General features: G+C 41.0%; 1 protein-coding gene across 3 annotated transcripts in view; it reads right to left on the bottom strand.

Annotated features, from left to right (window-relative positions):
* The window catches only part of SLC35D4 (solute carrier family 35 member D4), a 170,750-nt gene that overhangs the window by 100,150 nt on the left and 47,900 nt on the right, over positions 1-22,700 (bottom strand). For 2 of the 3 annotated variants that reach the window (XM_077135800.1, XM_077135798.1), the window contains one exon: positions 595-676. The exons of the other annotated variant lie outside the window; for it this stretch is intronic. In XM_077135800.1, the coding sequence (XP_076991915.1) occupies positions 595-676 (82 nt within the window). The remainder of the gene's footprint in view (positions 1-594; positions 677-22,700) is intronic. 3 annotated transcript variants of the gene reach the window in all.

Below are 22,700 nucleotides of genomic sequence, written 5' to 3'. Positions count from 1 at the left end.
TACTTCCATGGAGATGTGGCATGCAAAAGCGTGGGCATGGCCTTTTGATTAGATGGAGATGTGACTCCGCCCATTCAAGGAGGCCCTTGATTAGTTTCCTGGAGGCCTTTAAAAGGGGAAACATTTTACAGAAAGCTCAGAGCCAACAGGAGACCCAGACGTTTGTAGATGCAGAAAGAAAATGCCCCTGGGGAAGCTGTTTGAAACCAGAAGCCAAAGACCCCAGCAGATCCACAGTCATGTGCCTTCCCAGATGACACAGGTATTTTGGATCCATTGGCTTTTCTTGAGTCAAGGTATCTTTTTCTGGATACCTTAGTATGGACATTTTAATAGCCTTAGAACTATAAACTTGTAACTTAAATAAATTCCCTTCATAAGAGCCATTCCATTTCTGGTATATTGTATCCCTGCAGCATTTAACAAACTAATACACCTGGGTATCTTCAATTCAGAGAGAGGGAATAAAAGGCACCATATAAATTCTACTTTCACCATCATTAAAGCTGATACTATCCATCCAAAGCTCAATAAATCACAAGGCAAGGGGGAGGAATAATGAGGGAGCAATCCCCAAAATCCTCCAACACTTACCAGTCTGGACAGCGCTCTGGAGCCGGCATAGATTATACCCACAAACAGCACCGAAGCAGGAAGCCACGCCCAAACATTAGACCTGCAAAGATGGGGAAAAGCCATAATTCTTTCACCACATCATGTAAAAAAGACCTGACTGGACAGAGTTGACCCTTCAGGTGCACCAAGCACTGTGGCCGTGGTGATTCACCATCCCGGAGTGGATAGCCGAGTGTAACGTGGCCCTTCACCCACCTTGGAGGCAAGCGAAGCCATCCTCCCTGTGAAGCTGGAACTGTGCCAACGGCCTGCCACTCCGGACCCCACAGACAGAGCACAAAGGGGCTGAAAGCTGAAAAAGCCTGGCCACAGGATGGAAGAGAGAACAAAGATCGCTCTCTTTTTTAAAAAATGGCAGTGACCACTATTGTTTGGATTTTAAATAGGCCAGTTGTTTTGAATTCATGCCCAATTATTAAAAATAGAAAGAGGATATTTTACCCAGGCAATATATAAAATAGCTCCATGGAGCCACAACAAAAGGAACTACAAAGCCAGAGGATGGAATCCAGAGAAAAGAAAATTGCCAGAGCTTCAGCTGGATGGCCACATGGTGACGTTTCCAGTCGTTAACCTGGCACTGCCAGGATACCGGTTCAGGGAATCTTCAAGGATTTCCGAAGGACACATTTCTTGGATTCAATTAGTGGCCACCCCAGGAACCGCTTTTTCATTACAGTTTCGAATCTTGTTCTCTTTTTGAGAAAAGCAAAATCTCAGTTTTTACATACAGTGCAATATCACTGAGGTTGCAACTCGCTTCCCCCATCTGTATAACAATACAAATGTATTTGAATGATTAATTTAAATTCCTAGAGTTGTTCTAAGAATGGAAATAAATAAAGAAACCATCCCAGCAAGATTTAGCATCATAATTCCGGCCAACTTAATGAACCGCTTTCCTGTATGATGTCTACCCAATAAATGTCTTAGTTGGTTTTATTAGCACGGGCAGGTACACTATCCATGATCAAACCTGCTTTTGTAAAACTTTCCAAGGAACCTAGCATTAAAATGCTCCGGAACGCTAGTAAGGCCTCCAAACCCTGCTTGCCACATAGTAAAAATTTCTTCACAAATGCTTAAGGAAAATTGCAAAGTGTTGAGAGCACAAGAATTATTAATAGGAGTGCCAGCAGTCAACATTTGTTGAGCACTTGCTACAAACCAGGCCCTGTGCTAAATGGTTCAAATGCCTTATTTTTAAAAAAACCTGCATCACAAAGTTATGAGGAAGGTATTTTTATTTTCCCCACTCTGCAGATAAAGAAATTGAGGCACAAAGATTTTAAGACAATCGTCTGTGGTCAGAACAACTGGTAAATGGCAAAGTCAGAATCTGAATTTGGGTCCTACGCAACCCTTGTTTGTTTTTAATTGTGGTAACAAATTTTCTCATTTTAACTATTTTTAAGTGCACAATTCAGTTATTCACATTGCCGTGCTACCATCACCACCATACATTATCAACATTTTTCATCTCCCAAACAAGAACTCTGTACCCATCAAGCAATAACTTCCTATTTCTCATCACCCCCAACCTGCAGTAACCACTAATCTACTTTCTGTCTCTAAGAATTTGCTTATTCTAGGTATTTCATATTAGAAGACTCATGTGTTCTGGCTTATTTTACCAAGCATAACGTTTTCAAGGTTCATACACATTGCACCATGTATCAGAACTTGAGTCCTTTTTATGGCTGAATAATATTCCACTGTATATATGTGTGCCACATTTAGTTGGCCCATTTATTTGTGAGTAGGTCAAGGATTGTTTCCAACTTTTGGCTACTGTGAATAATCAAAGTCCAAGCTTTTAACCATTCTTTTTTACTTTGCCCTCAAAGAACTTTAATCTAATGGGAGATGCTAACAAATCTAAACAGGTGAGCTGGAAACACAGCATGATTTTGCTCTGGCAGCCACCCAAGCTGCTAATTATCTGAGGACCCCTCCCTGTCCTCACCAGTCCTGTTGCAGTAACAGATGTGTGTAAGCCCAGTCAGAAAGTGAACAGAGAAAGAAGGACCCATCCTCCAACCCAAGGGGTGAGGAGTAACCCCAGTCAATTCTGCTCTTCTAAGGACAGGCTCTCACAGTAGAGCCTGAACTCACATGGAGGAGAGGAGAAGGACACAGACCCTCGGCCTGTCAGGTACTAGAAGGTACCAGCATATATACCACAGGCAAAGCATCAATGAGGATGGAGGGGGTAGGGGGGGCACCAGCTAAGACGACAGCTGGCAGGGCCAGCCTAGGACTTTGGAATGTAATGTCAGTGAGGCCCCAAATATTTATAGTCCATCCCCTCTTAAAATAAGCAAAGGAAACTCCTGCCGAGTGATGTGCTCCAAGCCTGAGCAGCCGGTGAACGGGAAGAAAACATTCCTCCAGAACATCTTGTATTTTAACCTTCCACCCTAAAACACAAAGAAAGGGCTTCAACTAGAAAAAACTACATGCAGGTCTTGTGGGACCCAAGGGACGTCTGGGAAATGCTATCGGGCAGCCGTGGAGCAAACTGCTCCAAACCCAGGCGCGGATGGTGCTCCCCACAGCTCCTCCACCCAGCCCATCCACCCAGGGCCCACTTCAAGGCGGGGAGTGGGGGGGGGGGCACTGGTGGGAGGGCACCAAAGCGATGGGTGCTAAAGGTGGACGTCAGACCCCTGCATGGCCCTTCTCGGCACAGGGTGTGCTCGTCAGTGAGCTGGTCGCCCTCCTCCACCCCACACTCACCTCACACTCTAGCTGCCTGTTCTAGTTTGCTAGCTGCTGGAATGCAACATACCAGAAACAGAATGGCTTTTAAAAAGAGGAATTTAATGAGTTGCTAGTTTACAGTTCTAAGGCCAAGAAAATGTCCCAATTAAAACAAGTCTATAAAAATGTCCAATTTAAGGCATCCGGGGAAAGATACCTTGGTTCAAGAAGGCCAACGACATTCAATGTTTCTCTCTCAGCTGGAAGGGCACATGGCGAACATGGTGGCGTCTACTGGCTTTCTCATGGCTCTACCAAAAAGGACTCTCTCCAAAATGTTCCCTCTTTGAAAGGATTCCAGCAAGCAACTCCACCTTCAGTGGGTGGAGACACACCTCCATGGAAATCATCTAATCAAAGGTTACCACCCACAGTTGGGTGGGTCACATCTTCATGGAAATAATCAAAATGCTCCCACCCAGCAATATTGAATGAGGATTAAAGGGCATGACTTTTCTGGGGTCCACCACAGATTCACACCAGCACACTGCCACTTAGGGCGGAGCCTGCAACTCCCCAGGAAGATTGCTGCCAGGAAAGGTGTGTGCAAGGCAAGGGGAAGCAGTTAAGGGAAAGACGAAAAATCGAGAACTCTGCATTCTGCCCCAAGGTACTAGAGATCTCTCCCACTATTAAGAATATATACTCCAACTTAAAAGTCACAGAATATATATTAAGTGCAATTTATACAAAAAAGCCACCGGAGGGAATAACAGTCAACAACCCATATGCAAAGAAAAAGGCCTTGGCCTACAACAAAAGATTGGCAAATTACTGCCTAATTATACATCTTAAAATAAATACATTTTTCCCCACGTTAGGGCTTTCAATTAACCTGCCATTTAATTGTGTGTGACTATCAGACAGAACTTCTGCATATATTATTGTCTCCCCTCTGCCAATATACCTGATGCTTTACAAAGGTAAGAAAAATGTCTGTTTTGCATATATAAATAAGTGTACAATTATTACATTGAAAAATGTTACAAAGGAGACTATAAAGGATAATGCTATATCCTACAGTAATCTGACCTAATCGGAGAATACAGAAGCTATCCTAAATAAGCAGTATTTGACCTGAGGTGCAAAGTTATGCTGGATATACGGGACAGGGGTAGAGCTGGGGAAGGGACAAAACATTCCAGACATAAATACAGCTGTGCAAAGGCCCTGTGGCGGGGGAGATTGGAGGAAGGAAAGTAAGAAGATGGAGGAACAAACATAAGGGTGGGGAAGATGCAATGTGATCTGATTTGCATTTTGAAAAGATTTCTCTGGCTATAGTATAAACACCCCCCCACCTTTTCCACCACCCCCCTACCCCGGTCCTCATTCCCTTAACACCTTCTTTCACAGGAATGAGGCCGACGGCTATCTGAAGGTTCTCCCAACTCCTATTGCTCCTTCTTCCTTTATTTTTCACAAGCATTTACCCCAATAAGTCTTTCAACTCTAATTCTTGGTTTCTGCTTCCTGGACACACAGACTGATCCACAGCTGATCAGATAAATACATAATACAGCATCAACCTCTCGGGAGAGTGGAGAGCTACACATAGAGAATGTGAAGTAGTGACATCAGGGAAGACCTCAAAGTAGATTCAGAACATGTCTGGGGTACTGGAGGGACAGCACAGAAGATGGTGGGAGACACTGGGTAGGGGTCGGGGGAGGCAGTAGGAAAAGGGGATGGAGGAGATAAATTCAAGGAGTTGGCCGAGAGCTGGAACCCTCAAGGTTTTAGAGGCCATGGAAAGGATAGAGACTTCTTCCCAAGAGCGCAGGGAAGCCAATGCCTTACGCTGGACTTAGGAGGGCACAGATCTGATTCACATTTCAATGGTTCACTTTCCATACCCTGGAGAACAGACTGGGGGGTGGGAGGTGCAAACCAGGAAGCAAAACCATGAGGAAGCCAGAGGTGATGGTCAGTAGGACCAGGGCAAAAGCAGCAAGGGTAGTGATCCTTATTGCAGGCAATACATTTCTAGGCAATACATTTGGACACCTTTTCCATTCACATAATTTGAAGAATTATTTACACAGGCAGCTGCTTCAGGAATAAGAAGTTGGATCCACGACGGCTTATGTTCAAAACACAGAGGGACAAACCTTTCAGTAGCTACCTGATGCAGATAAAATTCATGGTAACTGATTTTTTTCACACTTTGCTGCTCATCTGGAGAAAAGGTGAAGATAGGAACTACAAATGTGGTGTTTTTTGTGCTTTGTCACTGCTTGAAATATTTTAAAATCATTTCTTCAGGAAGAAACAAAGCTGTAATTTATTTTATTCATTTTTCACATGGGCAGGCACCAGGAATTGAACCCGGGTCTCTGGCATGGCAAGCAAAAATTCTGCCACTGAGCCACCATCACACCGCCCAAAGCTGAAATTTTAAAATCCCAATTAGCTCTGCTCTAACTGAGGATTATTTTCTAGGGAGAAACAGTAATGGGTAATGGAATCGGACCTGGTTCTGGGCACTAAAAAGTATCGTCTTATAACATTTACATGGTTACCCAAGTATTTTTCTTTACAGACTTTAAAGGTGGGCAGTTTGTTGTGCATCTAATCATACCTCAATAAAGATAAAGAAAATAAAAATAAATAAAGGAGAATATAATAAAACAGGGTAGACTATGCTAGGAAGGAAGGAAAGTGAATAAGCATTAGTCAAGTGAAGGGGCAAAGACCACGGACACCAGAGGTGTAGCCCTCGAAGAGGGAGAAAAGGTGAGCTAGGGAGAGGTGTGGGAGGGGGTCCCTGAGGCCCCAGGCTGGCAGCTGCCTTTGGGTGTCCAGGCTCAGCTGGTTCCATACCCCCAGGGGATGGTGATCAAAGCAGAGGCTTGGACAGGCTGCGGCAGAGTGGTCTTGGGCCCCAAGGATGGCAGATCGGCTGCGATGGGCCACTCTAGCCCTCCCACTGTGAAGACCAGAGGTGCTGCTCAGTCACGATGAGACATTCTTGATCATCCCCAACGACAACACCAAGGAGTGCTTTACAGACTTCGAGGAATACAAGAGGAACTTGTTGGCCGCCAGAGGGCAGGCTCTTCTGCTTCTCATAGAAGCAGGGAGACCCTTCCCCTCTTCCTGCCCTCCCACCAAGCCTTCCACTTTCAGGGCTGGAGTCTCCCAGTGGCCCCTTCTTTCTAAGAATCTCACCGATGGGTCTCAGGTTCCCACAATGGGGCCCGAGGTGTGCCATCTCCTATTTCTAGGGTTTACGCTCCTGTTTGTAAAACAGACCTAATTCGAGATGCTTCCAGCTCCGGCAAGGAGCAGGGAAGACAACAACCCAATACCAGGAAGATAAGGAAATCTGCTGTTCTAGATTCCCTCACCCAGAACTCTTCCCAGGGTCATCTTGCTATAGGGATTTCTTTGAATTTTAATTATAATTTTTTTTTTTAGGGAAGGAAGGAAGAAAAAGAGAAATAGTGAGAGACAGAAAAAGACGAAAAGGAAAGGAGAAAGAGAGGAGGGAAGGAGGGAGGGTAATGTGGGCAGGAGAGCCTTTTGTGTCTGGCTTATTGCACTTAGCATTATATCCTTAAAGTTTATTCATATTGTCATATACTTCAAGACCTCATTTCCTCTTACTGCTGCATTCATATTCCGTCGTTATGTATATACCACACTGGTTTATCCACTCGTCTGTTGATGGGCACTTGGATTGTTTCCATCTTTTGGCGACTGTGAATAATGCTGCTATGAACATCGGTGTGCAAATGTCTCTTTGTGTTACTGTTTTCAGCTCTTCTGGGTATTAAGTCGTGGTATTGCCAGGCTGTATGGCAAATAGATGTTTAATTTTCTGAAGAAACACCAAACTGTTTTCCATAGCGCCTGTATCATTATACAGTCCATCCAGCAGTGAATAAGTATTCCAATTTCTCCATATCCTCTCCAATATTTATAGTTTTCTGCTTATTTAATAGTAGCCATTCTTACAGCTGTAAGATCTCAATGTAGTTTATTTGCATTTCCCCATAGCTAAAGAAGATGAGCAACTTCTCATGTGTTTCCTAGCCATTCGTATTTGCTCTTCAGAAAAATGTCTATTTTTTGCCCAATCTAAAATTGGGTTGTTTGTTCTTTTGTTGTTCAATTGTATAATATCTTCATGTACATGGGATATCAAACCTTTATCTTATATATGGTTTCCAAATATTTTTCCCCACTGAATTGTCTGCCTCTTCACCTTTTTGACAAAATACTTTGAGGCACAGAAGCTTTCGATTCTGAGGAGCTCCCATTTATTTATTCTTTCTTCCATTGCTTGCGCTTTGGGTGTAAAGTTCAGGAAACTACCTTCTATTACTAGGTCTTGAAGATGTTTCCCTATGTTTTCTTCCAGGAGTTTTATAGTATTGGCTCTTTAGGTCTTTAATCCATTTTGAGTTCATTTTTGTATAAGGTGTAAGATATGGATCCTCTTTCATTCTTTTGACTATTGATATCCAGTTTTCCCAATGCCCTTTATTGAAAAGACTATTCTGTCCCAATTCAGTAGATTTGGGAGCCCTGTTGAAGATCAACTGACTGTAAATTTAGTGGTCAATCTCCACATTCTTGACTCAGTTCCACTGATCAATGTTCCTATCTTTGTGCCAATACTATGCTGTTTTGACAACTGTGGCTTTGTAGTAAGCTTTAAAGTTGGGAAGTATTAATCCTCCCACCTCACTCTTCTTTTTTAGAACATCTTTAGCTATTCAAGATTTTTCTCCTTTCCAAATGATTATGATAACTAGCTTTTCCAAGTCTTCAAAATAGGTTGTTGGAATTTTTATTGGTATTACATTGACTATATAGATCAATTTAGGTAGGATCAGCATCTGTGCTGGTTTGAAATGATGTACGGACCCTAGAAAAGCCATGTTTTAATCCTAGTCCCATTTTGTAAAGGCAGCCACCTCTTCTAATCCCTATTCAATATGTATGTTTGAAACTGTAATCAGATCATCTCCCTGGAGATGCGATTTAATCAAGAGTGGCTGTTAAGCTGGATTAGGTGATGATATATCTCCACCCATTTTGGTGGGTCTTGATAAGTTTCTGGAGTCCTATAAAAGAGGAACCATTCTGGAGAATCAAGGAGATTTGGAAAGGCAGAGAATGCTGCAGCACCACAAAGCAGAGAGTCCACGAGCCAGCAACCTTTGGAAATGAAGAAGGAAAACACCTCCCGGGGAGCTTCAAGAAACCTCGGCCAGGAGAGAAAGCTAGCAGGTGACGCCGTGCTCGCCATGTGCCCTTAGAAACCGTGACTGTGTTTATCATTTGCCTTCTCACTTGAGAGAGAAACCCTGAGTTTCATCGGCCTTCCTGAACCAACGTATCTTTCCCTGGATGGATGCCTTAGATTGGACATTTCTATAGACTTGTTTTAATTAGGACATTTTCTCGGCCCTAGAACTGTAAACTAGCACTTATCAAATTCCCTTTTTTAAAAGCCATTCCGTTTCGGGTATATTGCATTCCAGCAGCTAGCAAACTAGAACAGCATCTTAACAACATTCAACCCTTCTATCCACGAACACATAATATCTTTAGAACTTCTCAGTATTTTTAAACAATATCTTGTAGTTTTCTGTGTAAAGGTCCTTGACATTTCTGGTTAAGCTTATTCCTAAACACTTGATTGTTTTAGTGGGTATTTTGTATGAAATTTTTTCGTCAATTGTCTCTCTCTCTCTCTCTCTCTCTCTCTCTCTATCTATCTATATATATATATATATATAGATATATAGATAGATAGATAGATAGATATAGATATAGATATAGATATAGATATAGATATAGATATAGATATAGATAAATAGATACAGATTTTTTTTTTTTTTGCGGGACCAGGGACCAGGAATCGAAGCCGGGTCTCTAGTATGGCAGGCAAGAACTCTGCCTGCTGAGCCACCATTGCTCACCTAATTGTTTCTATATTTAAGCAATTATTTGTATACGGAAATATTTCTGATTTTTTTGTACATCTATCTTGTATCCCACCACTATACTGAATTTGTTTATTGAACTCAAGTATGTTTTCTCATGTATTTCTCAGGATCTTCCAAGTATAGGATCATGTCATTTGCGAATAATGACAGTTTTACTTCTTCCTTACCTATGTGGATGTCTTTTCTTTCTTTCTCCTGCCTAACCACCCTAGCTAGGGCTTCTAGCACAATGCTGACAGCACTGGTGACAGTGGGCACCTTGTCTCGATCCTGATCCGAAGGAGAAAGCTTTCAGTCTCTCAGTGTTGAGAATAATGCTGGCTGAGGGTTTTCATGTATGCCCTTCATGATGCTGAGGAAGTTTTCTATGCTTCTTGCCTTCTGTAGCATTTTTACCAGAAAAGGATGCTGAATTTTGTCAAATGCATTCTCAATCAATATGAAGCATCAATCAGTATGATATGATTTTCCCCTTTGAATTTATTAATATGCTGTATTACATTAATTGATTTTCCTATGTTGAACCACCCTTGCATTTCTGGTATAAATCCCACTTAGTTATCATGTATAATTCTTTTAATGTATCACTGGATTCAGTTTGCTAGAATTTTATTGAGAATTTTTGCATCCATGTTCATTAGAGAAATTGGTCAGTTTCCTTTCTTGTAACATTTCTCTCTGGTTTGGGTAATAAAGTTATATTAGCTTCATAAAATGAGTTAGGTAATTATCCTTTTTTCCTCAATTTTTTGAAAGAGTTTGAACAGTATTGGTGTTCTTTTTTGCAACATTTAATATAATTCCCCTGTGAAGCTGTCCAGTCCTAGACTTTTCTTTATAGGAAGATTTTTGATAACTAATTGAATCTCTTTATTCGTAATTGGTTTGTTAAGATCTTCTATTTCTTAAGACAGTGTTGGTAATTCATATGTTTTTTAAAATTTGTCCATTTCATTTAAGTTGTCTAGTTTGTTGGTGTATAGCTGTTCATAATATCTTCTTATGATATTTAAAATTTCTTTAGGATCCATAGAAATGACTCCCTTTTCATTTCAAATTTTATTTGCATCCTCTCTTTTTTTTTTTTCTTAGTCTATCTAGGGTTTCATCAATTTTATTGATTTTCTCAAAAAACCAACTTTTGGTTTTGTTGATTCTTCCTATTGTTTTTTGTTGCTGTTGTTGTTCTCCCATCCATTTAATGCTGGTTTAATCGTTGTTATTTCTCTTCCTCTATTTACTTAGGGTTAGTTTGCTGTTCTTTCTCTAGTTGCTCCAGGTGAGCAGTTAGACCCTCTATTTTGCTCATACTTCTTTTCAATGTAGGACAATAAATTTCCCTCTTAGCACTGCCTTTGCTGTATCCCACAAGTTCTGATATGGCAGGTTCATGTGTCAACTTGGCCAGGTGGTGGTGCCTAGTCATCTGGTCGGGTAAGCGCTGGCCTGTCTGTTGCCATGAGCACATTTTAGGGACTTAAATAATGATTATGCTGGCTGCATCCACAGCTGATTGTGTTTGTAATAAGCTAAGGGGAATGTCTTCTGCAATGAGTGACACTTAAATCTAATCACCTGAAGGCTTTTAAGGAGGATTCAGAAGAGGCAGTCATTCTTCCTGCTTTAGCTGGTGGGCCTCTCCTATGGAGTTCATCCAGACCCCTCATTGGAGTTGCCACCTTCACAGCCTGCCCTACAGATTTCGGACTCTTCCAATTCCATGGTTGTCCAGCCAGCCTCTCCTGAGAGTTCACTGAGGAACTTCATTGGAGTTACCAGCTTGTAGCCTGCCCTACAGACCTTGGATTCTACATTCCCACGGTTACGTGAGACACTTTTATAAATTTTATATCTATAGATATCTCTTGCTGGTTCTGTTTCTCTAGAGAACCCTAGCTAATATAGGTGTAATGATGCATATATTTATCAAATTAGGCCTAACTCATTTATCACGTTGTTTAGGTTCTCTATTTCCTTATTGTTCCTCTGTCTGGTTGTTCTATGAATAGAGGAGAGAGATTTCAATAGGGTTGAAATCTCCCACTATTATTGCTGAAATGTCAACTGCAACCTTGAATTTAGCCAGTATTTGCCTCATGTGCTTTGGAGCTCCTTGACTGGGAGCATAAACATTTATGATTGTTATTTATTCTTGGTGAACTGCCCTTTTTTATTAATATATAGTATCCTTCCTTGTCTCTTATCTTTACATTTAAAGTCAATTTTATTTTATATTAATATAGCTACTGATTTTTTCTGGTTAGAGCTTACATAAAACATCTTCTTCCATCCTTTCACTTTCAATCTATTTATATTCTTAGTCTAAGATGTATCTCTTGTAAGTAACATATAGATGGATCATATTTTTAACCCATCCAGCCAATCTGTATCTTCTAGAGAGTTTAGTCCATTAACATTCAGAGTAATTATTGTAAAGGCAGCTCTTGAATGTACCATCTTATCAATTTAGTATTTATTTATCAGATCTATATATTCTTTTCCCTCTCTTTCTCATAATCCTTTAAGTTACCCTTACTATTACTCTCCAATTCTGTACTCTCCTCCAGACCTCCCTCTCCTGCCTTTTTTTTCCCCCCATCGACAGAACTTCCTTTAGTGTTTCTTGGAGGGCAGGTCTCTTGTTGGCAAATTCTCTTAGCCTTTGTTTGTCAGTGAAAACTTTAATCTCTCCCTCAATTATGAAGGACAGTTAAACAGGATAAAGAATTCTTGGTTGGAAATCATTCACATTCAGGATCTTAAACATATCATACATACCACTGCCTTCTCACATCCATGGTGGCTGTTGAGTAGTCTGAGTTTAATCTTATGTGCTTTCCCTTATAAATAGTGAATCAGTTTTCCCTTGCTGCTTTCATGGCTTTTTGCTTCTCTTCAATATTTGACATTCTGATCAGTATGTTTCTTGGAGTAAGCCTATTTGGATTTATTCTATTTGGGATTCGTTGGACTTCTTTGATTTGTATATGTATGTCTTTTATAAGAATTGGGAAGTTTTCTCCCATTATATCTTCAACTAGCCTTCCCTTTGCTTTTCTCTTCTCCTTCTGGGACACTGATAATTCTTACATTTGTGCGCTTCATGTTTGTTCTAGTTTGCTAGCTGCCGGGATGCAATATACCAGAAACAGAATGGCTTTTTAAATAGGGGAATTTAATGAGTTGCTAGTTTACAGTTCTAAGGCTGAGAAAATGTCCCAGTTAAAGTAAGTCTATAGAAATGTCCAATCTAAGGCATCCAGGGAAAGATACCTTGGTTCAAGAAGGCCGATGAAGTTCAGGGTTTCTCTCTCATCCAAGAAGGCACATGATGAACACAGTCATCGTTTCTCTCTCAGTTGGAAGGGCACATGGCGAGCAAGGCATCATCTGCTAGCTTTTTCTCATGGCTTCCTGTTTCATGAAGCTCCCCGGGAGACGTTTTCCTTCTTCATCCCCAAAGGTCGCTGGTTGATGGACTCTCTGCTTCTTGTGGCTTCTCGTTCTGCTCTGCTCTCTCTGAATCTCTCATTCTCCAAAATATTTCCTCTTTTATAGGACTCCAATAAACCAATCAAGACCCACCCAAATGGGTGGAGACATGTCGTCACCTAATCCAATTTAACAACCACTCTTGACTAAATCACATCATTCAGGGAGACAATCCAATCACAGTTTCAAACATACAGTATTGAACAGGGGTTATTTTACCTTTATGAAATGGGATTTTGGTTAAAACATGGATTTTCTAGGGGGCATACTTTCTTTCAAACCAGCACAATGTTATCTTTCATTTCCTTGAGATCTAGTTCCATTTTTTCCATCTTTCTTTCCATTTGTTCTTATATGTGTTCAAGTTCAATTGTCCTATCTTCTAATTCACTTAGTCTATTTTCTGCCTCTTCACATCTGCTGTTGTGTGTCTCTAGTATACTTTTAATTTGGTCTACAGTATCTTCCATCTCTATGACATCTGCTATTTTTCTATTTATTCTTTCAAATTCTTCTTGATCCTCTTTCAGTGTCTTTTTAATACCTTTTATGTTGCTATGACTATCCTCAATTAGTTGTTCCAGATTCTGTGTCCCCTCCAGTGATTTAATTAGCTCATTTGACTGAGCCATTATCTGAATGAGTCTTAACGTGCTTTATGGTTTTCTGTTGCTCATGGGGCATCTAAATGTTTTAATGAGATCATTTTGTAAGTTAATTTTCTTCCCACATCTATAGTTTTGTATTTATATTTACATTGAAGACCCCCTTTTGGACTTGGTTTGTCAGTTCTTCCCCCCAAACCAAGTCCCAGATCTCATGTGGGTATTGCAATTCTCCTTAAAGCTCTATAGAGAGCTAAGCAGATAGGCAATCTGTCAGAGTGCACTTTCCAATACTTCCCAGCAGATGGCGCTGTTGAGCCACCTCTTCCCCTCAGGCCCACCTGTCTCTGGCTACACATGCTGGCTAAACTCATTTAAAAACCCAATGAATTCCAGCCAGGGCCCATCATTTGCATGCCCAATGGTTGGGGCAAAACTCTCACTTAAGAGTATTTTGGGCTGTGGGAGTGGGTATTTCAACTTTCCCTGCTCACAGTCAATTCAGAAAGATCAAGCAGGTGGTCATGGTGCAAAGTTCAAGGGTTTCCTCAACCTTGCCTCTCTGTCCACGAATACCAGAGGTCTCTGGCCCTCCATGGGGGTAAGGGAGTGGTACTGGGACCCAAAACAATTCCCTCTCACTGGCCAGTGCATCACTTCCTCCTCCCTGGGAGAAGGCCCTGTAGTCTCTAATGAAATAAACCAGGAGCCTGGAATAGCCAGTCTCAGGGGTGGGAAGCAGACACTGGACTTGACTAACTGGTCTTTGCATGCAAGGAAAGCAAGTCTGTTACCTTCTGAGTTCCTCCCGGGAACTCCAGCTTGTGAAGCCATAAGGGAAAATCTCCCTGGCCAGCTGTGGGCATCCCCCTAGGTAGAAATGAAGACCCTCTCTCGTCATTCATACCCTGGAACTGCTGTCCCAGTCGTTCATCAGTCCTTACTCCTATTGCAAGGAGCCGGGGTGAACTCAGCCTCTCCCATTCTGCCATCTGGTTGGAAATCTACCCAAATACTTCAAAATTATAATCAATTCTCTTCACCCGCGAGGAACTTTCCAGCAATTGGCTGACTAAATTCAACCAATACTTCTAAGGGACAAGAACTGAAGCCAGTAAGGGAAAGATGGACAGACCTGCCAATATGCAATGCACTGGCCCAACAACATCGTAAAGAACACGAAGAGAGAACAAATTAGCCATGCAAAAATATTAGCAATATATAAAACAGGCAGGAGTTTAATATCCTGAAGGCATAATGATGTTTACAAATCAGTGAGAGATGAAATACCCAACAAAAACAGCCAGTGGACAAAAAAGGTGATTTTCATGCAGATTCTCTCTATTCCCCACCTGACTTTTTCTTTCTGTCTCTCATACACATACACACTCACACACAACACAAATGGCCAATAAACAAGAAAAGTTATTCAACCTCCCTAATAATAAAAGAACTCCAAATGAAAACAATGATATACCAATTTTCCCAAGAAATCAACCATTTTTTAAAGTTCCTGTCTAATATAGGGGATCATGGAACAGGGGCCTTGGCAGCGCTGTGAGCTGTAAGGAGTAGCTTTCTGGGGGGCGTGTGCACCTGCTTCCCCACGTGTATCAAAAGCTTACACATAGGCATATGCTTTAGCCAAAAAAACCCACTTCTGCTTTATCCTTGAAAATTCATCTTGGATGTGGGCATTTACAAGTGGGGACAAAACCTGCCCACTGGTCTCGCTGTTCATCGGATATGCCAAGCAGCTCGGGGCTTGCTATCTTCCCCTCTGCCTGGAAGTGTCTCTATCCAGATATGTGCAGGGTCTGTTGTCTCATGTTTAAATCTCTGCTCAAAAGCCACCCTATCAGCCTGTCCTCTCTCATACTACATAAATAATAACTCCCCCCCACCAACTGGCATCCATGCAGACACACAAATAGGCATGCCCGATTCTGTACCTGGCATTATTCTCTACATTTATCATGCCTAGAACGTTACATACTTACTTTTTGGGGGTTTCTTGTCTGTCTCCCTCGTTTAGAATGTAAGCTCCTTAAGGGCAGTAACATTTGCTGTTTTGTGCACTGCCTAGCCCCAGCACCTAGTACAAAGCCTGCCATATAGCAGACCCCCAAATATATACTATTTTAATAAAATTTTTTAAAAAGTCTCCCATCTCTCTCTAGATTGATACCAGCAACACAATGTATCAGGAAATGAAGCAGGAAAGGTGGGGAGATGGCAGAGGAGGAAGCTCCACGAACCAGCCTATCCGTAAGAACACTCAGGAACTGCCTGAATCAACTATTTTGAAACTCTGGAGTCCAGCAGAAGACTTGTGCAGCCTCCAGGAAACAGCAGGAGAAAGAAGCTGGTAAATAACAGTAAATACCCAGTGAATTGCTCTCTGCATTGCGGTTACTCTTGCCCATCCCCCACTGCCACAGCAGGCAGCAGGGGTGACTGGCCCCTGGCATAGCCAGCGGGTGACAGACAGGGATATAAAAACCCAGTTCACAAGGTCCGGGGGGGGGGGGGGGGTGCGGTGTGGTCCAATCACTGACCACCGGAAGCCTGGCTCTGAGGGCAGACGCTGTTCCAACCGGCCCCAGGCAAAGGTGGCAGAGGAGACTTCAAGACAGAATGCGCCCTTGGCGCCACGGCCGACAGGTGAAAGGCTGCATCTGCTGGGCAGGTGCCAAGTCAAGAAAATGTGGCTTTGGGGAGCAGTGGAAGATGCTCTCAGCCTCCTTCATGACCTCTTCCTCATCCCCTCCCCAGGCAGTTTATTAACTTCCTTGGCAGGTCCCTGCTCTTATCTGGCTGCGAAAGGCTGGATTCAGAAACTCCTCTCTAAGAGTGTGCTGCCCCTCCCAGGGTTTGCTCTCCTGGAAAAAGCTCCAGGAGACAATGAGAAAAGTGTAAGAAACCACTGAGGCAGACAGCCTAGGACAAGGGCTTATCTGCTTTAAGATCCGCAGTGGAACAGTTGGGAGAGGGAGAAGCTCTGCTTCCTGGGAAGTAGAGGGGCCCATCAAACACCTCTAAAGAGAAGAATTCCTAAGGTCACCAGCAAGCACAAGCCCAGGGAAAGACAGGCCCAGAGAAGACAGGGGGATCCCACACTTTATTTTTACCTTGGCCTGACCTTCCTGATAGGAGGGCTAAGCTCTGATAGAGAGCACCCGTCCATGCAAAATCAATTTGCAAACAAGATAAAAGGCTTTTTTTTTTGCTTAGGTCTGACTGGTTTTGTTAGATCCTGACATTCAATGTTGATAAGAAAATTCAAAATTTTACCTGTAAAGATTAATGAGGAAAAGAAAAATGTCCTCCCTGATTCCAATCTGAACAATCTAATAGACCCTTTATTAATTCCTTCATATACTCCACCTGGACCATGTAACTGAAGGGCCAATAGATCAGAAAAGGAGGAAGCTTCCCCACCTCTTCCTCCTCCTCTGTATCCTTCCTTATAAAAGGGAGAAGATTCTGAGATGGAAATGGTCTCCCCCACCCGCACACCCGCCCATACCTACGCACATAGGCAGTTTGGCTGTGGCTGCTCTCTGAAACCAGCAGCAGAGACAACAGCAAAATTTCTACCCTCTGGCAAGTGCTTAGAGGAGTAGACAAACAGGGAGGATCGAGAGGATGTGGACATGTGCATGACCCATTCTCCACATTGGATTTATATAATTGGGAAAATAATACACCCCTCTATAGAGAAGGCCCAAAGAAAGCAGAAAGCTTAGTTCAATCTATAATCCAAATTGGGCAAATACTCAAGCACGCAGAGGGGATGAAAAAGTAGGGTCCAAATTAGTAAGTTTTATATTTCCACGTTTCTGGGTTTTTTTGTGCGTCTGAATTTTCTTTTGGGTCTATGCAATGTATACTATCCTATCTCTGGTTGGTAACACCAAACTGGCAAGCAAAAATTCTTTAAAAAGTTCTATTCAAATTGCTTAAAGATAAGTAAGCTTATTATGTGTGTGTGTGTGTGTGTGTGTGTACACATAAAATTAGTACTCCTGGAGGCCTAAAAAGTGAAAAAACAAAGGGGGGGGTACCTTCTAGGCACCTGGGTTCAAAGCCTTAGTACCTGTAATTACTGTAACCAAACCTGGACATTGCAAAGAAATCATCCTCTGAAATTTCCCCAAGGCAGTAGAGGGCTCCCTAAGGAAATGGCAAAGACTTTTCCAATTGTCCAGGTCACAGCTTTAGGCAAAGCAGATCTAATCATTGAAAACAATTCAAAGAAGGGCCCAGGCACGCTCTCAACACTAAGGCAACCTTAGGCGTCTTAACTCCCACCACCTTCATTTAAAAACTTTTAAAACCAGGGCTCTTTCTTTCTGTCTCACCTTTCCCTGACCCCAAGACCTAACCAGCTAAGGCAGCTATGCCGCATGGCTTGGGGGCAGAAAGATGGGAGAGGGTAGAATTGGTTTAAAATCTCTTCGACTGGGTCTGGAGATTAGAAACGGTGGCACAGATGAATATTGTAGCATAAGCCATGTTCTAAGAGAATTCTCCAATTAAAAATGTATTTTCCAATAACACCTTTGCAATGGCAAATCTATTAGATCTTTAAATGAAATTAAATTATTTTGATAAACCATGTGAAAAATTATGTTTTGTAGGATGTTTAAAGACATTATCAAAGATCTTTCTGGTAATTTAAAGTATTTTCTGGTAATTTGAAGACTTTTACAGAATCTTAGAAAGAGCCCAGGGTATTCTTTAGGGTTTTCAGGAATATTATTGGTTGGGAGTGAAAATACTGCGGCAATCTGCAATATCTGGCTGAAGCTTGCGTAAAAGTAGTCTCCAGATTACTTATATACCAAATGTGCTTTATAGTTTTGTCCTCACAAATGTGTAGGACAAAGTCTGGGTGAATATAGGGAGCTGCGGAAGCAAATTTTGTTTGTCATAGTCAATGCTGACTAAAATTTGACAGGCTTGTTTATAATACTTTTTAAATTTTTTATTAAAGAAATTGTGGGTTTACAGAACAATCATGTATAAAAGACAGGATTCCTACACACCTCCCCACCACCAATACTTGCATTGCTGCAGGAACCATGTTATAATTAATGACAGCATTTTTTTTTTTTGGTAATTCTATTTTTTTTAACACTAATTACATTTGTCACTATTGATGAAAGATTGTTAAAGTAGTACTATTAACTATTGTCCATAGTTTAAATAGGGGTTTTCTTCCCAATATTCCCAGCCTATTATTATTATTTTCATGTATGTCTTTATTTTATTACTCATCTACCCATACACTGAATAAAGGGGTTGTCAGTCATAAGGTTTTTATAATCACCTGGTCACAAGATAAAAGCTATATCGTTACACAATCACTGTCAAAGATTAAGGCTACTGGATTACAGTTCAAGAATTTCAAGTGTTTCCTTCTGGCTATTCTAATACACTAGAAACTAAAAAGAAATTTCTATATTATGAGTCAGTAATCATAATCTTTCGTTAAATCCTAACTCCTCAGTTATACCTCCTCCCTCTCATTTGATCATTCTCTCAATCTTCAGGGATATCTGGGCAAAGACCATTCTAATGTCTTCATGCAGAAAAGGGGTGTCGACACTATTGGGTAGAGGAATAAGACTGGTTGATATTCTTAGCGAGACTGGTACCCGTGGGTTTCGGGGCTCACCTGGCAAAGGAGCTATCTGGAGGCTTTAAGTTTCTGAAAAAATATCTTTTTTTTTTTTAGAAAAAAAAACTTCTGAAAAAAAACTTTTACAGAGTCTTAGAAAGAGCCCAGGGTACTCTTTAGGGTTTTCAGGAACACTGTTGGTTGGGAGTGGAAATACTGTGGCAATTTGCAATACCTGGCTGAAGCTTGCATATAAGTAATCTCCAGAATGACATCTCAACTCAATTTGAAATCTCTTAGCCACTGCAGCTTTATTTTGCTTCAGTTCTCTTCCCCCTTTTTGGTCAAGAATGCCAGGGCCAGGCTCATCCCTGGGAGTCACATTCCATGTTTTCAGGGAGACTTACACCCCCGGAGTCATGTCCAATGTAGAGGGAAGGGTAATTAGTTTATTTACACAATTCGGCTTAGAGAGGCCACATTTGTGCAAGAAGACGTTCTCTGGGGGGTGACTCTGAAGCATAATTATAAGTAGCCTTAGCTTCATCATTACAGAAATAGATTTCATGATCAAGATCAAGGGCTTGGCTTAATAAATTTTATAATACTTATTAAAGAGCTTTTTGCATCAAACAGTGCATTTGTACAAAATTGGAGTTGTTTTTTCTCGCTGTTAAAATAATGCAGATTGTTGGTCTGCTCTTAAACAGAACATCTGCTATGGTTTGTGGTTGACCCCAATATAAGTCAATTATCAAATGTTTTTATTTCTGAAAATAACTTCATTTAGAAAATGCTTATAAGAAAATTAGGGCCTAGGTTACAAGCTCTTATAGCAGTCAAATTTATTCCTGAGCTTTAACTGTTATTTCTAAATTCTGAGATGTTCTACTCTTTGTGTATAATTTGTTAGCTCCCTGGAACTCTGGGTACTGGCATGACACCTGAGATTCAGATTGAGAGGTCTCCATCTCTAGAAGTATTAAAGGAGCAACATTACACCACACAGCAACCACTAAAGAAGCTGAAAAAGAATAGACTTCAATTAGGGATGTAAATAAGGCTTATGTGGTTAGGACTAAAGTAAATCAGAAAACAGGGTAAAAGATTATATTGTCTGTATTTTAAGGCTTTAATTCTGTGTGAGACCAAAGGAGAAGAGGTTTATTTTGTCCAAAACTTAAATTTTCTGAGGCACAACTGTTTAATTTAACTTGTCTGGTCCATTTATTTAAACAACCTGATTCAGCATTACGTGGCATGGATCCTAGAACAGGGAATGAGATCTCAGTATACTATACAACTTGATGTAATACTGTAATGCATTTCAGGGTGTTCTGAGCATAGAATGAAAAAGTATGTGCAAGGTCCTGTGAGGAACTGGGGAAAGAAAGCACGGAACTATAAAAGTTCTCCACTTGGGGAATTCCTACTATTCTCTGAAGCAATAGGGACCCCTAAATTTGCTCTAGAATATATGAATCCTGTCTAATATGACATACTGCCAAAGAATCACCCCCAGAAAAGAGAGTCACTCTTATGAGGTTACTCTCATGCAGGTGTCAGTCAGATATTGCAAGCACTATTACTGAAAACTCTAAGGAGCACTCAAGGTTCTACCAAAAATCTATAAAAAGTGACTTCCCCAATGTAAAATAGTTATAAATCACTTCCTATTTAAACCTATATGTTCTAGTTTGCTAGCTGCCAGAATGCAATATACCAGAAACGGAATGGCCTTTAAAAGGGGGAATTTAATGAGTTGCTAGTTTATAGTTCTAAGGCTGAGAAAATGTCCCAATTAAAACAAGTCTATAGAAATGTCCAATCTAAGACATCTATCCAGGGAAAGATACCTTGGTTCAAGAAGGCCGATGAAGTTCAGGGTTTCTCTCTCAAGTGAGAAGGCACATGGCAAACACAGTCAGGGCTTCTCTCTTGGCTGGAAGGGCACATGGTGAACACAGTGTCATCTGCTAGCTTTGTCTCCTGGCTTCCTGTCTCATGAAGCTCTCCGGGAGGTGTTTTCCTTCTTCATCTCCAAAGGTCGCTGGCTGGTGGACTCTGCTTCATTGTGCTGCTCTCTCTGAATCTCTCATTCTCCAAAATATTTCCTCTTTTATAGGACTCCAACAAACCAATCAAGACCTACCCAAATGGGTGGAGACATGTCATCACCTAATCCCGTTTAACAACCACTCTTGACTAAATCACATCATCCAGGGAGACGATCTGATTACAGTTTCAAACATACAATATTGAATAGGGATTATTCTACCTTTATGAAATGATATTTTGATTAAAACATGGATTTTCTAGGGGGCATACTTTCTTTCAAACCAGCATACTATAACTCTCAATTTACTTATTAAGTTTATTTTTCAGAGACTTAAAACCTCTGGACAGTTCCCAAGACAGTTAAGCCCTGAAATCCAGAGGTACCAGTCTCTTCAAGAATGATACTCAGTTTCATTCATCTACCCATAATGTGACACACCTTTTCAGCAAGAAGTTAGAATGGTCATCACCCAGATATCCCTTAAGATTGAGGAATGAACAAAAACAAAAGGGAGGAACTGCAACCAAGAAATGAAGAATTTACAATGATTGTGATAACTGAATCATTAAACTCATGTTCTTTCTTTCTACATTGTAGAACAGGCAGAAGTTAATAGCTGCTATTACTGAAACTTAACTAGTCTCAGCCCTGTGTATACTTACTATTGCAATGATAATGACTCCATCTCCATAATGACTAAATCCATAAAAACCCTGAACTCCTTAGAATAGGAGAGACAGATTTGGGGGCTGATCTCATAGGCCATCTGATCTCCTGCTCGACAAATAGTAATAAACTCTTCCTCTCTTTGAAACCCTGGTGTCATAGATTGGCTGTTGTGTGCATCAGGTAGAGAACTCTGCATCTGTTTGGTATCATATATACCACACAAGAACTTTTTTCAGTTTTTAAGACATTTTTTATTGTAAAATATAACATATATACAAAGCAAAAAAGAAAAAAGCAATAATTGTCAAAGCACACTTCAAGCAGTAGTTACAGAACAGATCCCAGAATTTGTCATGGGCTACCATTCCAACATCTCAGATTTTTTCTGCTAGCTGCTCCAAAACATTGGAGGCTAGAAGGATTATTAATACAGTGATTCATCAGCCATACTCATTTGTTAAATCCCATGCATGTTGGGGGGAGGATAATGATTTTCCTTGCAGAGTTGGGCTTCGAGAGAGGCCACATCTGAGCAAAAAACAAGGTTTCCTAGAAGTAACTCTTAGGCCTTGTTATAGGTAGTTTTAGCTTCTCCAGTACAAAAATAAGTTTCATAAGAGCAAGCCTCAAAATCAAGGGCTTGGTCAAATTTCTTGGGAGTCCCCAAAAGTGGAGAGGGTACCCAGGGTCTCCCAAACGGGAAAGCTGAATAGCTAAACTATAAAAAATATTTATTTATTTATTTACTTATTTATTTTTGCTGTTTAAATGAGCTATCCACTCAGGTTAATTTAGAGTGTATGTTACAGAAAATTTAGGTTCTGGACATAATAAACCCCTCTGTCTTTGTTCTCATACAGCAACTTAAGGTCTAGAGTACATATACT

Source organism: Tamandua tetradactyla, chromosome 18 (assembly GCF_023851605.1).
Source record: "Tamandua tetradactyla isolate mTamTet1 chromosome 18, mTamTet1.pri, whole genome shotgun sequence".
Classification (NCBI taxonomy): domain Eukaryota; kingdom Metazoa; phylum Chordata; class Mammalia; order Pilosa; family Myrmecophagidae; genus Tamandua; species Tamandua tetradactyla.
This window is presented reverse-complemented; position numbering and strand designations above follow the sequence as displayed.